Raw genomic sequence first — 15,801 nt, 5'->3', positions numbered from 1 at the left:
CCGCCCTTACTTGGTTGGCTGTCTCTTCTCTGTCCTCTTTATAGGCTAGCATTTAGTATTTACTGCCCATTTAACTTAGTCATACGTTCTCCTCCCCTCCATTTCTAGAAACCACTCTCACCAGTATCCAAATCTGATGGACACTGTTCCGTCTTGTGTGTCTGTTCTTTCTGCCTATCTTATTCCACTTAGTGTCTGCAATACCACCTTCCTGATTTTTTCCCCATACTTTTTGTTTTTGTTTCATATTTTCAATGTTTATCCCCCATACTTTGATTCTCCTCATCTGAATTCTTCCTTTTCTGTTTTCCTTAGATTTCGGTGTTTCCTAAGGTTTCATCCTGGGCCTGTTGCATACTTTTCATTGAGGAAGTGAAGTCTCCTTGATTATCTTGGTTTCACCTTCTACACATTGATCATTTTTATCATCTACACATTACCCTTAACTACTTAATTCCAGATCTTTATTTCCATCTGTATGCTGGAACTCTTCACCTAAGTATCCTACATAATAACTCAAACTGGACATGTTTGACATTAGACTTTTTTTTGCCCCATTGGTTTCCTTGGGTAATGTTACTACCATTTCTTATGGTTTTCTGAAGTTAAAAGCAGAACTTAGAACTATAGAATGAACACGTAGTAAAGATTTTATTCAGCTCACTAATTAATGAAGGGGAACCTGTTAGGGAAAGCTGGTTTAAAAGCATCTGGGGAGCTGGGTTATTTAAAGGAAATTTGATAAAGGATTTTAGAATAAGTTTACTGGTGTCCTACAGGGCAACAGGCTGCACTCTTTGGGGTTATCTTATCAGCTGTTGTAGAAGTTCCTGTGGTATTTCCACTAGACACAGATCTGCAAGTCAGCCTGTGAATTCATTGTCAGAACCCCTAAATAATAGTATATAGCAAAGTTGATGCTAGTCTTCTCTAGAAAATTAATTCCTAAGTGAGCCTGCTAATGTTTCATTTGATACTGAAAGGATTTGATTTCTTTACTTTTTAGATAACTTTCAACCCTTGTTACCACAGCAAGGAACCTGAAAGGCATTTCAGATTAGTGTTTCTATTCATATGCATGCTGAAGTTGGATAACCACAGACCCATATTCTCTTTTTTGATTGCCTAGATTTTATCGTTTCAACCTTTGACTGCCATCTCTTCATCATTTCACCTTCCATCGTTATCAGGCCCTCATTTATCTATCCTTAGATCTGTTTGGTAGCTGAATAGTTGATCTGCCTCCTTATCTGTAGGTCTTAAACTAGTAATTTTGAGTTTTTAGGCCCTTCATGATACAGATCAGATTTGTTTCCAGGTCCAAGTTCTTCCCAGATCCCGTGTTTGAGCGCTGACGACTTACTCAGTACTCCTCCATTGTGATTTCTTCATTCCTGTGTGCCATCCTTCTTGGCCCTCTTTAAGCTGAGCCTTCTCAATGGAGTAAGGGCAAAATTAAGTCACCTTTTCTTCTCTGTTTACAATATTACCTTTGATATTGCCTCTTGTATCATTTAGTATAATTTCTGATAATTCATTTCAGGATTGGGCAGTTAACAATGATTTTCTCAAAGAACTGTGAAAGGATTAGAATCTTCTGGATATCTTCCAAGCTTGGAAAGGTCATGGTTCTCTAATGTTTTGACTCTTTAAAAAAGGTAAATGTATAATTATTTTTATTTGTTCAGCCATATAACATAGTCACAAAGAGCATGGACTTGAGGTCAAATCTGTGTTTGGTGCTGACCCAGTTTCTTGTTAGCTTTGTGGTGGTAGGGTTATTTTAACTTAGCGTGTGCCACAGTTTCTTTGAAGGAAGTGAATTTCCAGTACCTATTTTTGGTAAGGTTGTTGTGAAAATTAAATAAAAAAGCATTTAGCCTTGTATATGGTAAGCACGGAATAAACATTACCCATAATTGTTTTTATTTTAGTTTTCCCTTTAAAACCTGTATTTTCCACTAAATATTATTTTCTAGTGTTAAAATATATAATTTGAAATTACTTTGTGTGTTGTACAACATTCAGTATTCCATCATAACACTGGATTGGGTTTGATGCCCCTACATTGAATCAGACACTTAGCTGACCCAGTTCTCAAGTCACTTGGCCCTTTTCCCTGTACTCAGTGGCTCTTCTTCCTCATTTCTGCTCCTTGTGAGCGGGGATTGTTTTGTCTCTCTCGTACCTCTCAACCCCTTGCTCTTCGGGAAGCTGAAAGGTTGTTCATTAAAGATAGTGTTGTTTGAAGTCCTTGACATTCTTCTGCAAAAATGGCTTTTTGTTTTCGTAAACAAGGGTGACTTCTATTCCATTTTATTGTGGAGTTTAATACTGCCACTGGGATGTTTAACTTCCCATACCTGCTCCTAAGTCTGGACTTTTTGTTTTAATCTAGTATATGCAGTTGTTCACATCTGCGGTTCTGGATGCCGTTACCTGCAGTCTGAAAGTCCATATGCCTTTACTCCGTACACACAGAGGCTACTTAATTTTGTAACACTTCCCTTTCCTTATTTGGAAAGTAGGAATAATAAAATGGTTTATAAGGCTCATTGGCACATTTAAATTTTGCTTAATAGAATAAACAGAGGAGTAAAGTGTTAACGCAGTTGTGTTTATCACTGGTGTTATTAAACTCTAGTTTCAGAATCTGAAGCCAAACCAAGTGCCCTTTGCAGGCCCACATCTAAATAGAGTGCCTAAGAAATGGGGTGCGGGGGAGACAGCAGATAAATAAGATTCACTTTCAGTGTCAGTTCTGGACGCGGAAAACTTTTCTGCAGACATTGTGTGTGGGACATACATTGTAGCTTTTTAAAATGTTACCATCTTTACTGTGAAATAATGCAGCTTTTTTTAGTTTCAGTGTCTCCTCTTAAATAGGTAATAGGTAGTGATGACACTTACGAATTAGCTAGCTCACTGTTCTGGGTTACTAAGTTGGAGATTGGTTTTCCAGTCTGTCAAATGTCCTTCATGTGATAAAAATTCTGCATAAGTACTAACGAACCTCTGTGGTATTCCTTTTCGTATTTTCCTTTCATACTTGGCCATTTGATTAGGAAGAACTACTACATCCTAAAGTTAATTTTTGTAATCCATTTCTCTTGGTGTTCTGAGTTTTACACTAAGTGAGTGGTTGGCTTATTTCATTTTATTTTCTCTGTTAAAGTTTATTTATTTTGAGAGAGGAGAGAGAGAGCGGGGGAGGGGCAGAGAGAGGGAGAGAATCCCAAGCAAGCTCGGTGCTGTCACCACAGAGCCAGGTGTGGGGCTCGATCTCATGAACTGTGAGATCATGACCTGAGCTGCAGTTCAAGAGATGCTTAACCAACTGTGCCACCCAGGTGCTCCTGAATCTTTTTTTTTTTTTTTTTTTAATCTCCTTCCCTCCCCCTCCCCATCTTAATCTCTTTTCTGTGATTTTGAATTAGCAGAATTAGAGGGAAATCAGTTTCCAGAATGACTACAGTTGAAATTTCCTTGAAAGAATATCCTTCTTTTAAAATTTTAAGAGTGCATTTTTAAGTATAGATTAATATGCCGTTCTTGTTTTTCCTGAAAGAGTTCTATTTGCCTGAAGAGCTAAGTACTTTTCACATAAAATTCAAATGCTGTTTAACCTGAACAATGAGTAAGTTTGTTGGCCACTTAGCTGGGAACAAAGTCATCGTGAGTTTTATAGTCGTGAACATACCCATTAGTGTTTTTATGCTTTTCCCGTTGAGGTCAGAGTCCTATATGCCATCTATTTTATTTGAATATTTTAGGATTTAATATCAGAGGTTTTATGTGATTATTTTCACAGAAATGAAGGTAGTATGTTAGAAGAGTAGGATGTTTCAGGACTTGATAGGGTTATTAACAGGTTGGACTTAAAACTTATAGTTTCAGCTTTAAGATGGAATCTTTTGAGTTCATACTCATTTCAGGTTCTTAAAACACAAATTATAGCTATGATATAGTTTCTATATTGTAACTCACACGTGTGTGTTTTAAAATTTAGTTAATAAAATGCAGTAGGCATAAGAGTATAACAAGAAGGAAAAAATCACTCTATGGTGAAAATATTTGGGCTCTTACCTGGAGCCAGAGGAGTTCAGTTTGGTTGAAGTTGAGGTAGTGGTGATCTCCGGAAGGGATAGATCTCCGTGTCAGATTCAGAGGACTAGATCCTCAACAGATGGCTTGAACTTTTTTGGATTGGTAAAGGGTTGAAGTTGGTCGCCCTGGATGGTCCCTTCCAGCTTTGGATTTATTGGTAATCTGGCAGAGGGGGAGGTCCTGTATATATTTTATGTTAATCATAGATTTACTTTTTGGGGTTTCGTACTCCAGAGTTGAACAGAGCCTGGCAGCTTTCCTTAAAAAACAGTTAGCCCTTGGGTAAATAACTGTCTTCTTATTTGCCACCACCCTTTCTGTCTTTAGCAAGAGTTATCTGTGAACAGGCCATGGGCTGGTAATGGTAACGGTCACCGGTACTGGTGGACAAACTCGGAAGAAGTCGGGAGTGTTGTTAAGGTGCCTTCCGTAACTGTGGGTCCGAATGACCAGTGTCGCTTCCATCCCTTTGAATGACTTAACATCCCGTGACCTACAGTGTGCATTTCAGAGCGGGAGGTAGGCTAGTGAGACCTACCAGTCTTGGTCACTAACAGTCTTCTTTGCTTTTTAAAGTGAAGGCAGCAGTAGCTTGCTCTTCTCTTGTTTCCATGCTGTTGAGGGTCCAAGTGAAATGGCACTGTGATGTTTGAATTAGGAAAGCTTCTTGGGCGAATCCTGAGATAGAATGGCTTTTGCTTAATTCCTGAATAGGGTGCGGTTGTTCGCGGGTGCGGTACTGCCAGGAGAGGTCTTTTAAAATGTTTCCGGTCCTTGTCCCCACAGAATCAGAATCTCTGAGGGCAGAAGCTGGGCGTTCATATTTTGACAAAACTTCTCAGGTTATTGTGTAATTAATCCTTACTTAAAAGCACTATTGATTGTGTTTATAGCAAAATTCACTTTGAAACTCTATCTCTAGAAATGTAAGACTCACCTTGATAGTGGTTTTTATGAAGTTTCCCCCAATGCGTTATTTGGCCACAAGGGTCCTATTTATTTGCGATAAGCATCTATAGTAATAAGAGTAATCGTTAATATGTACTGAGCCTTCGGAATAGCGTAGGCACCGTGGTAAGTGGTTTGCGTGGATTTGTCACTTAGTCCTCCCAACTGCTCTATGAGGTAAGTTCTTTATCCCCATTTGGTAGACTGAAGCAGAGAAGTGTATGTACAAGGCCACACAACTTGTTGCTCGTAGAGTCAGGACTCAAACTCAGCCAGAGGCAGTTTGACTCGGGGGCCGAGGCCGTGCATTTCTAACTGCTCTGCTAGAGTGACCTACCTCATGGCTTATTGTGGTTTATTGTTATTATGGTTTATTATGCTAGATAACAGCAGTGACTCTTTTCATCTGAGACCTCAGACCCCAGGTCCTCTTTCTGAAAGGCAAGCAGTATTAAGTTTGCAATGTGTAGACAATAGACAAGGATACATATGCAGTCTTTTAAATCCGCATACACACAGCCAGGAGTTTTATAGTGTTTACCCTCTACTATATCTTGGGGGAGATCTTTCCACATTGATACATGTAAATTCAGTCTTTCTCTCAGTGTTTTGTACTGTTCCCTGTTTTTTCTTTCCAAAGTTGACAGTTAGTACATGAGTAATTTGAACTTTCTGACCAGAGTTTATTTAGTATATTGATGATGATGTGGGCATATGTGACAGAAACCATCTTTTTCTGCTGCTGAATTGGGTCAATATGTAACTCCAAAGAGAACCCACGTCTTGTTCTAGAGCATGGAAGCTCTTAAAACAAAATCCAGTAATAGATTTAGTCGTGAGTAATTTGCATTGTCTTTGGCACTGTGTCCTGTGATGTCACATGCGTTCTTTTCCCTCCCCAGTAAACAGAATGAAAGAAGTCTAGTTGGAGTTTGACTGGAGGCTTAAGAAAAATTGTGAAGATTTGATTTACACAAATTGTGGTTCTTTCTATGATGGTGATAAGGGCCTGTTTATCAGTTAACTTGATTTTCTTTGGGTATCAGCATTTTTTCTACATAATAAATTTCTAATAGAAAGTTCACATGGATTAAGAACTGTGTTTCGAGTTAAATTGTTATATTTGTGAATTATGTTCTCAATATCATATTGCTAACAACTCTGTGGGATAGGTGATATACTGATTTCACAGAAGAGGTAAAAAGAAATTGAGAGATTAAGTGTCTTGTCCAAGGTCACAGCCAGCACAGCTAATGTTGAAATCCAGGATATCTGGGACCATTTCTTAGTTCACTGGACTTCAGCCCCTTTCTCCTCATTTCTCCATAGTGTTACAGTTTCCTTTGCATTTATGATGTCATTTGTTATTCACAGCAATACTGTGAAGTAGGCATGACTTGTTGTTTATTCTGTGGCTGAGGAGTTGGAGGCTGGAGGCTCTGATTTGTACAAAGGCAGACAGACCCCTTTAATACCTGTTCTGTCACAGGACTTGAGCCAGAGTGGTCTGATGCTGGGTGTAGTGCCCTTTCCTACACACTATAAGAAATGGAGAAGCAAAGACAAATTTCTGCTTGTGCCCTGTTTTCTTTGAATTGAGAATTTCCTGGGTGTTCCATGAGAAATCTATGTTAATTTTATGTGCTGGGCTCTGGACCACATGCCTTGAATTTGGTATATTCTTGACATCTTATATGACATTAATCAGATTTCAGATAAGACAGTGTAGCATCCGTTTGGCCGTATAAATTGCTGACCTGAAACCCCTTCATCTTTGTTGCCCCTTATCTGGTTTCTGTGGTGTACCACATATAGCTGATAATTTTTTCTCATTTTTCTTTTCAGTGAATGGTAGTGTCTAGAAAGGGTATGTCCCTTCAAGAGAGAGGTGCCAATGTCCAACCGGCCTAATAACAATCCAGGGGGGTCACTGCGACGTTCACAGAGGAACACTGCCGGGGCCCAACCACAAGACGACTCGATAGGAGGAAGGTATGTATTGGATAGTAATTTGAAAAGTAAGTGCTGAAAAAAAAAAAAAACTTTTTAAAAGCCTCATTTTGAGGACAGAAAATTAAATGGTTCACTGCAAATGGGTAATTTTTTCCTAATTTTTTGAGCCAAGTAACACAAACAAAACTGGAGTTCAAAGCAGTTCTTTCATCATTTTCCAAATGCGCTAGGCTCAAAAAATAGTTGCCAGTCACTGACATTATCAGAAATCTGATTCAAGGGTCGTTAGCATATGGTATGTCCTGTTGTGCTTGCCCTTTCTCCTCACTCTCTTAAACATGCTACAGCGTGTCTTTCGATCGTTTGTGGTGCCTTTTCTTTATGCAGGTCTTTATTTACTTTATTGAAAGGAAGCTTCGTTTGTTTTAAGACCTTGAGTTCTGATAACTAGCTTTTGAGTCTTTTCCCCATCTTATTTTTTGCCAGCGTGTGGGTACCGACAGGCTGGTGAGGCAGTCTGACTTTGTGGGCCTCTCCATTCTCGTTTTCTCAGTGGTATGGTGTTTCGCAGGTTTTTCAGTTAGAGTACTTGCCTAGGGGGGTAGTGTGAAGAATCAGATGCATTCTGTGGAATGGAAAATTCCTTGTCTGATTTAGCCAGAGACTGTCATTGTATGTATAAAATACTCAGAACCTCACTTGCAAAGCCTTCCTCTCCAATCCATGTTTAGCTTGCAATAAATCATGGCAAGGTTCTGATACGATTATCTGACACAACATTTGGAGACACTACCATGTGTATATTGTCTAGCAAATTATAAAAAAACTTTAAAAAAAAAATTTTTTTTTTTTAACGTTTATTTATTTTTGAGACAGAGAGAGACAGCATGAACGGGGGAGGGTCAGAGAGAGGGACACACAGAATCTGAAACAGGTTCCAGGCTCCAAGCTGTCAGCACAGAGCCCGACGTGGGGCTCGAACTCACGGACCGCGAGATCATGACCTGAGCTGAAGTCGGCCGCTTAACCGACTGAGCCACCCACGCGCCCCTAAAAAACTTTTTTTTAATGTTTTATTTATTTATTTATTTTGAACGAGAGAGAGCGTGAGCAGCGGAGGGGCAGAGACAGAGGGAGACACAGAATCCGAAGTAGGTCCAGGTTCTGAGCTGTCAGCACAGAGCCTGACATGGGGCTCGAACCCACGCACCGTGAGATCATGACCTAAGCCGAGGTCGGACGCTTAACCGACTGAGCCACCCAGTGCCCCTATAAGGAAAGTTTTTAAATGTCACATGTAAGGAATATATTGAAACCGATCCTGCTGACATCAGGCTCTCTTAGTAGGTGAGCATATGGACTTTGGACGAGCACAGCATTGTGTGAAATTACTGCCTCTGCCATTAAATAGCTGCGTGTCCTTTGTTGTATCTTTTAGGACACCTCCCCATGCAGTGGGGAGATCTGTTTCATAGGGCTGTTGGTTAACATCAGCAATCTGTAGTATGTTACATTGCTAGCACAACGCTTAGTGTGCAGAGTTCTGTTCTGAAATTGTTTTTTGCTTTATTTTACAATCAGATTATTCGTTGGAGTAGCGACACTTTATTTTCTGTTGATTAAAAAATATCCTTCCCCCATTGTAAAGCATGGCATGTTAATTTTGGTGAATTTAGAGAATAAGAAGAGTATAAAGGAAAAAACCATAATTCCACAATCCACTGCTGACTTACACTGTTAACCCTGGCATGTTTTTCCTTCGTCTTTTTTATTGCTATATATATATATATGTGTGTGTGCTTATATGTGCTTGTGTTTACACGTAAATAACCTGTACCAATTTGGGGGTGCCTGGCTAGCTCAATCGGGAGAGCACATGACTCTTGATCTTGGGGTCGTGAGTTCGAGCCCCATGTCGAGATTTTTTTAAAAAGCAGAAAAAAAATCAGTAACTTTTACCTTTTGAACAACTGCAGTTTTACATAGTAATACTCAGGTTCTATTTGGACTCTTGCACGTGAGTGACAGTTTGGTGTCTCACATAGTACACTGGTTCTAAAATCCACAGCGATGTTTTCAGCGCCTTTATCTTTTTCTACCCATTGGTGTTAACTATTTTATTGTATTAATGTATTTTAAAAATATGAGCAAGAAATAGAAATGGAAATGGTTAATATTAGTTATTAAGATGTATTGGTTTAAATAACTAAGATAAAGTTGTAATCAAGATAGAACTCTTACTTATTTGTAGAATGGCACATTTTTGCTATAGTTTATTTGCTTTAAGTCTGTCAATGATTAGTTCGGTTGGTGCAGCCACTGTGGAAAACAGTATGTAAGTTCTTCAGAAAATTAAAAATAGAATTACCATGCAGTCTAGTAATTCTCTTGCTGGGTATTTAGCCTAAGAAAACAAAAACACTAATTTCAAACATGCATCCCTGTGTTCATTGTAATAGCCAAAATACGGAAGCAACCTAAGTACCCATCATTAGAATGATGGATTCAGAAGATGTGGTGTATATATGTACAATGGAATATAACTCAGCTATAAAAGAGAATGAGATCTTGACATTTGCAGCAACATGGATGGACCTAGAGGGAATCATGCTAAGTGAATTAAGTCAGTCAGAGAAAGACACTACCATGTGCTTTCACTTATATGTATAATCTAAAAAAAACAACAAACAAACAAAAACAGAAACAGACTCATACAGAGAACAAATTGGTAGTTGCCAGAGAGGAGAGGAGTGGATGGCAGGATGGGTGAAATAGGTGAAGGGGATTAAAGGTACAAACTTTCAGTATTAAAATAAGTCACAGATGTGAAAAGGACAGCATAGAGAAAATATAGTCAGTAATATTGTAATATATGGTGACAGATGGTGACCACACCTAACTATGGTGAGCACCGAGTCATGTGTAGACCTGTCAAATGACTGTTGCACACCTGAAATTAATATGATTTGTCAGCCATACTTTAGTAATAACGTTGAAAAAAAAATTGTAACTCAGTTGTGAAGGATAAGTGTAGAATTTAAAAATGTGCTTGGAAAAAAAAAATGTGTTTGGAATGGCAGAAAACATGCTGAAGAAAATAAAGCAGAGTATACTTAGGGTTTTTATACTTTAATCCCTTCTCTCTTTCCATAATGTAGCCCATTTCTGTTTTTACAATTTCAACTTTCACATATCTTCAAAAAACATTTCCCCAGAAAATTAGCACACAGAGGAGGGCCAGTTCCTGCCCCCCCCCCCCTTTTAGAAACCCAGAATCATTTGTGTCATTTTCTGTGTCCTTAAAATTGTTTTAAAAACATGACTTTTAAAGTCTTTATGTTCCATTGTGTGGCTATACCATAATTCAGTAATAACTCTGAATAGATATATTTTTCCTCTTTTTATGTGGATAAGTGTAATTAATGACTATGACGTATAAATTTAGACTATTAGCCAAAAAAGTCTGAACCAGTTTGACTAAGAATGCAAATTTGTTCATTTGAATTTTATTTTCCCCTCTCAGCTTGATTCTTTGCTCATGATAGAATCTTGAACCTGGAAAGGACCTTTTCATCGAAGCCCAGAATGACATTGGAAGCCCTTGTAGACTGTGCTATACTAGAAGTGAACTAACCTCTAAGAAACCTCTTTTTCGATTTGGGGGAGACAGAGAAGATTGGGATAAATTGGGAGGGAGCAGTTACAACTGTATTTTCGTTCTCTTTAGCTGACTCCTGTTGATCAGCTTTCCTGAGTAAAATGCTGCTATTGGGCTTTTGACTCAAAAATAGACGTGGTCTTGAAAATGTATTCATAGCGGTGCAGCATTTCAGCTGATGGGCACAAGAGCAGCCACTACAATAGTGCCCTGGTGGAGTGCTCCCAAATGTTTTTATACGCCTTCTTTTAGTAGAGACTCAGAGGAGCTCTGCTAATAAGTAGGTAACCCCTGTTCTCTGAGTGTGGTAGTTTGCTCAGCATTCTACAACTAGTATGTAGAGTCAGGACCTGATTTCCAACCACTTGACTCTAAGTCAGTGATTATTTTCGTCACGCCAAACTGTTTTTACTGCACAAACCGCTCAGTTCCTATGATGAAGGACTTGGAAGAGGGTATGAAGTATGTATAATGGAAAAACCTCCACTCATTCAGTTGAGGACTTCAGTAGCAGTATTTCCCTCCTAGAATTTTTAAATGCATTCATTTTTTAATTCACTGTTTTCTTTCAGACTTGCATTAGGCTCTTCTTTGCATAGTGTCCTTCCTGTGACCGGTCCTGCCCATCCCCCAAATCAAGGTCATTTACGGTTTCCTTTCTTTTTAGGAGACTAGTTTTCATTCATTCTTAAGCTAAAAGGAATTTGGATCTTTGGGATGTATTTCATATCTCCTGGTAATTTTCTCTGCTCTGTTTCCCCTGTCCTCCTCTGTCCATATATTAACTAGACTTCCTCCTCTATTATTTTCCTTTCCGTTTCTTGTGTCGTTTTTTGGTTTATAGGTGATCTGTTCTTTTCTGTACTCTATTGGATTTTTTAATGGAGTGAGGAAATGGTTGAATCCAGTCCTCTCCACCTGCCCAGCCCCATTAAAAAAAATTTGTCTTCAAAGTTTTAGTTATTCATTACAGAGTAAAACCTCGATTATGAGATCTATAGGTTATAACTTTTTCTTAGCATTGTCAGAGCAGGGATTTTTTTTTTTAGCCAGTGTTAATTATACAGAAAGGAAATAGATTTGTGTTTCGCTTAAAAATCTATTTCAGGGGCGCCTGGGTGGCGCAGTCAGTTAAGCGTCCGACTTCAGCCAGGTCACGATCTCACGGTCCGTGAGTTCGAGCCCCGAGTCAGACTCTGGGCTGATGGCTCAGAGCCTGGAACCTGTTTCCGATTCTGTGTCTCCCTCTCTCTCTGCCCCTCCCCCCGTTCATGCTCTGTCTCTCTCTGTCCCAAAAATAAATAAACGTTGAAAAAAAAAAAATTAAAAAAAAAATCTATTTCAGTGGGATGGATACAGAAAAGCACAAAAATAAGTATCGGGAGATAGGTCTGTGTTAACATTTTGGTTTTTATTTCCCTTTAAAATACAGCTTAGCATGTAGCTGATTACACTATAAATATGGTTTTGGATCCTGCTTTGTTCAAAACTCAGCATCTTAACAAATATTTTCTCACATCATTACAATTTTTTTGGTAATTGTTACAAATGGCCACATGATTTGCTGAACCACTATACAATGTTTTCCAGATTTACTTTTTAGTTTTTGGATAGTTAAATGGTTGTAATGGGCAAAATTTCTGCGTATGCTTAAATGTTTGTATTTCAGGTGTCTCTTTTTTTTTTTAAGAGAACAGGAGCGGGAGAGGGAGGGAGAAAGAGACTCCTAAGCAGGCTGCATACTCAGTATAGGCTCCATCCCACGACCCTGAGATCGTGACCTGGGCTGAAATCAAGAGTTGGGTACATAACTGACTGAGCCACCCAGGTGCCCCTCAGGTGTCTCCACTTGGTCAAAGGGAGTTTTTTTGTTTGTTTTTTTTTTACAGTCAATTTGTTTCACATAAGTTTTTTTAACCCATTTACTTAATCACCATCAGGAAAAAGAGTGCTTTTTCTCATCATTCTATTCATGTTATTTTCACTGTGCATTTTTCTGTTAATTTAATAATGAAAAAATCACATTAATTTTCTTGGTGTTTTTATACTAACAAGGTTAAACACTGGACAGATGTTCAGGTTTGAGGAATGAGATCTGAATGAAAATATTTTTTTGTTTGAGAATATTTTTTGGTATAAGCATACCAATAAGTTTGTTAATCCCCCTTTGTACCACTGTACAGGAGAACTGACCTTTAAAGCATTCAGCTGACATGAGCCCCTCTTGTCACAGTAACCCTCTTTTGTTGAATGATCTCCCTCAGTTCTTCACCCATGTATTTTGAATGGTACTTACTCTGTTTTTGTTGTTTGTTTTTTTTTTTTTTAAGTTTTATTTATTTATTTTGAGAGAAACAGAGACAGGGTGAGCCGGGGAGGGGTGGAGAGAGAGGGAGAGACCGGAATCCCAAGCAGGCTCTCCACGGTCAGCGCAGAGTCTGACGTGAGGCTCGAACTCCCGAAACCATGAGGTCATGACCTGAGCTTGAACCAAGTTAGACGCTTAGCCAACTGAGCCACCCAGGTGCCCCTAGTTATTCTCTTCCAACATGATCTTAACTCAGCTCTTGACTGTCCATCGCCAGCGCCAGCCAGGCTTTTGCCAAAGCTGGGAGAATCTGCAACTCTCCCATCTTTCAGAGTTCATTGATGGGGCTGGGGTGGTCACATGATTCAGACTGTACGCTTTCTCTTTCCTGGTAGCAAAGAGAAGATGCGAATCTGAAGTAGCCAACTGCACATCTCCTGCGTTAGGGGAGAAGATGGACAGACAGAGAAAAACAAATATATTAGTATGTGTGTATTAAAGTTCTGTGAAGTTTCAGTCTTTTAGTTCTTGAGAGCTGTGTAGACTCTTGCCTTCTCTAGGTTTGATCAGCTATTGTGTTCAATCAATCTGGAGATGTGTGTGCATTATTTCAATCAAGCCTCTTTTGGCTTTAAGGAGTCCTGTCCTGCCTTAATGTACTTGTAAGCCCAACTCAGTGTAAGGTCGTTCTCATTCGTTTGTAGAACACCGTGCTAGTAAGCCTCATGCTGGCTGGTAGTTATCAAACTGAGAGTAGAATAGCCTTTGTTATAAGCTGTTCCAACTCAGTGGGGGAAATGGGCGTGCAGGTGATTATTAGAGTCAGGTGAGAAACATTTCTAGTGATGACCTCATTGATTTGGCCTCTGAAGGCTGAATTGAAGAAGCAGTTGCAAAGCAGGTGTTATATGTCAGCTATATTTGTCTCTCTCTACTTGACACGTGGTGTCATTAGTTACAGGGCGTGGATTGTATTTGTAATTTTTTATGTCACTTGTTACTTTGCTCTTAAGTGGTAGGTGTTCAACAAATACTGGTATGGGCTCCAAATAAGAAGGTTTACTTTCTTGGCATTTCTAGGCCCAGAGATAGGACTGCCTTTTATGGGAAAGGTCATGCGAAGGTGATTGACTGCAGTGAAGGAAGAACTGAAATAGGGCACGGTCGAAATGGGCTGTGTAACAGGGTGGGCTGGAGCACCCTGCCGCGGGAGCACACAGCTCAGTAATCCCTATAGGTGACAATCGAGCCGCCAGCGGACATGCCATCTTGGATCAGCTGCAGGCCCTGCTCGCGGAGTCTGGGCACTCGGTACTCGGGTAGCGTTGCTCTGACAAGAGAGCACGCTGAATTGCTCCCCGGCTCTCCAAGGCTTCCCCCAGAAGGGTTTCATTTCCACTCACGTTCCCTTGACAGAGCAAGTTATGCGGCTGCACATAACTTCCGAGTAGTTCGGCAAGTGCCCCCCCACCGTGTGTTCCGCTCAGAGGAGAAATGGGGTATTTGTAAACGGCACATTATAGCTGTCAGAGGCCCTTGAAACATTTTTCATTCTTCCTCCCATGTCTACAACAGACCCTTCGTTCCCCTCTATTCTACTTGGTGCAACATAGCCATGCGTCTGGTATGTTTTCTTCATTCTCCTACTCAACCAGTATGGATACCATTTTCCTATTCTTTTTTTTTGCGCGTACCTTTTGTCTTTTTTTTATCCTGACCTTTGCTGAGGCAGATGGAAGTTCAAGCTTTATCTTCTTTGGGAGGAGGAGAACATTAAAGAGAGACGGAGTTAATGTGGTGTGAAAATGACCTCATTGTTTCTTAGGACCAAATTGAAACCACTTTTATAAACATGTATACTAGAGTTAGCCAGGTAACTTGCTAACTTGCTTCTTTTAATAATGGTGAATCTTACTGCTGTAATTAGATACTCTTTTAAAAAATTTTTTTTTTTCAATGTTTATTTATTTTTGAGACAGAGAGAGACAGAGCATGAACGGGGGAGGGGCAGAGAGAGAGGGAGACACAGTATCAGAAACAGGCTCCAGGCTCTGAGCCATCAGCCCAGAGCCCGACGCGGGGCTCGAACTCACGGACCGCGAGATCGTGACCTGGCTGAAGTCGGACGCTTACCGACTGCGCCACCCAGGCGCCCCTAGATACTCTTGAGTTTCAGCCACAGAACCATATTTGCATATACTTTTTCACTTCTAGTGATGCTTTGGTAATGCTGAGAAGGCCTGTCTGTCCCATCATGCCTTTGGACAACCTTTGGAGGCAAGGTTTACAGGGTTGTGGTAGTGTGTTTTGTTTATTTGTTTATTTTGAGAAACACAGAGAAAGAGCACAAGTGGGGTGGGGGGTGGGGGACAGGATCCGAGGTGGGCTCTGTGACTGACAGCAGAAAGCCCAACACGGGACTTGAACTTATGAACCATGAGTTCATGACCTGAGCCAAAATCAGATGCTTAACTGAGCCACCCAGGCACCCTTACAAGGTTGTGTTAAACACTGGCATGGTTGCCTTGGTCTGAGGAGGAACAGAAGCTACTTTATTGTAGTTGGAAGTTAGGCACAGTGGAGTGTGTGTGTGTGTGTGTGTGTGTGTGTGTGTGTGTGTGTTTGAGAGAGAGGGAGACCGAGCATGAGAAGGGCAGGGGCAGAGACAGAGGGAGACACAGAATCTGAAGTAGGCTCCAGGCTCTGAGCTGTCAGCACAGAGCCCCATGTGGGGCTTAAACTTAAGAATCGTGAGATCATGACCTGAGCCAAAGTTGGACGCTTAACTGATTGAGCCACCCAGGTTCCCCCAACACGTTGGATTCTT

The 15,801-nt window shown here is 40.1% G+C and overlaps 1 protein-coding gene across 44 annotated transcripts in view; it reads left to right on the top strand.

Moving 5' to 3' along the window:
* Nucleotides 1-15,801, top strand: part of TRIP12 (thyroid hormone receptor interactor 12) — a 140,475-nt gene that overhangs the window by 33,241 nt on the left and 91,433 nt on the right. For all 44 annotated transcript variants that reach the window (XM_043578071.1, XM_043578093.1, XM_043578062.1 and 41 more), the window contains one exon: nucleotides 6,901-7,047. In XM_043578071.1, the coding sequence (XP_043434006.1) occupies nucleotides 6,950-7,047 (98 nt within the window). In that variant the 5' untranslated portion in view covers nucleotides 6,901-6,949. The remainder of the gene's footprint in view (nucleotides 1-6,900; nucleotides 7,048-15,801) is intronic.

Source organism: Prionailurus bengalensis, chromosome C1 (assembly GCF_016509475.1).
Source record: "Prionailurus bengalensis isolate Pbe53 chromosome C1, Fcat_Pben_1.1_paternal_pri, whole genome shotgun sequence".
NCBI lineage: Eukaryota > Metazoa > Chordata > Mammalia > Carnivora > Felidae > Prionailurus > Prionailurus bengalensis.
This window is presented reverse-complemented; position numbering and strand designations above follow the sequence as displayed.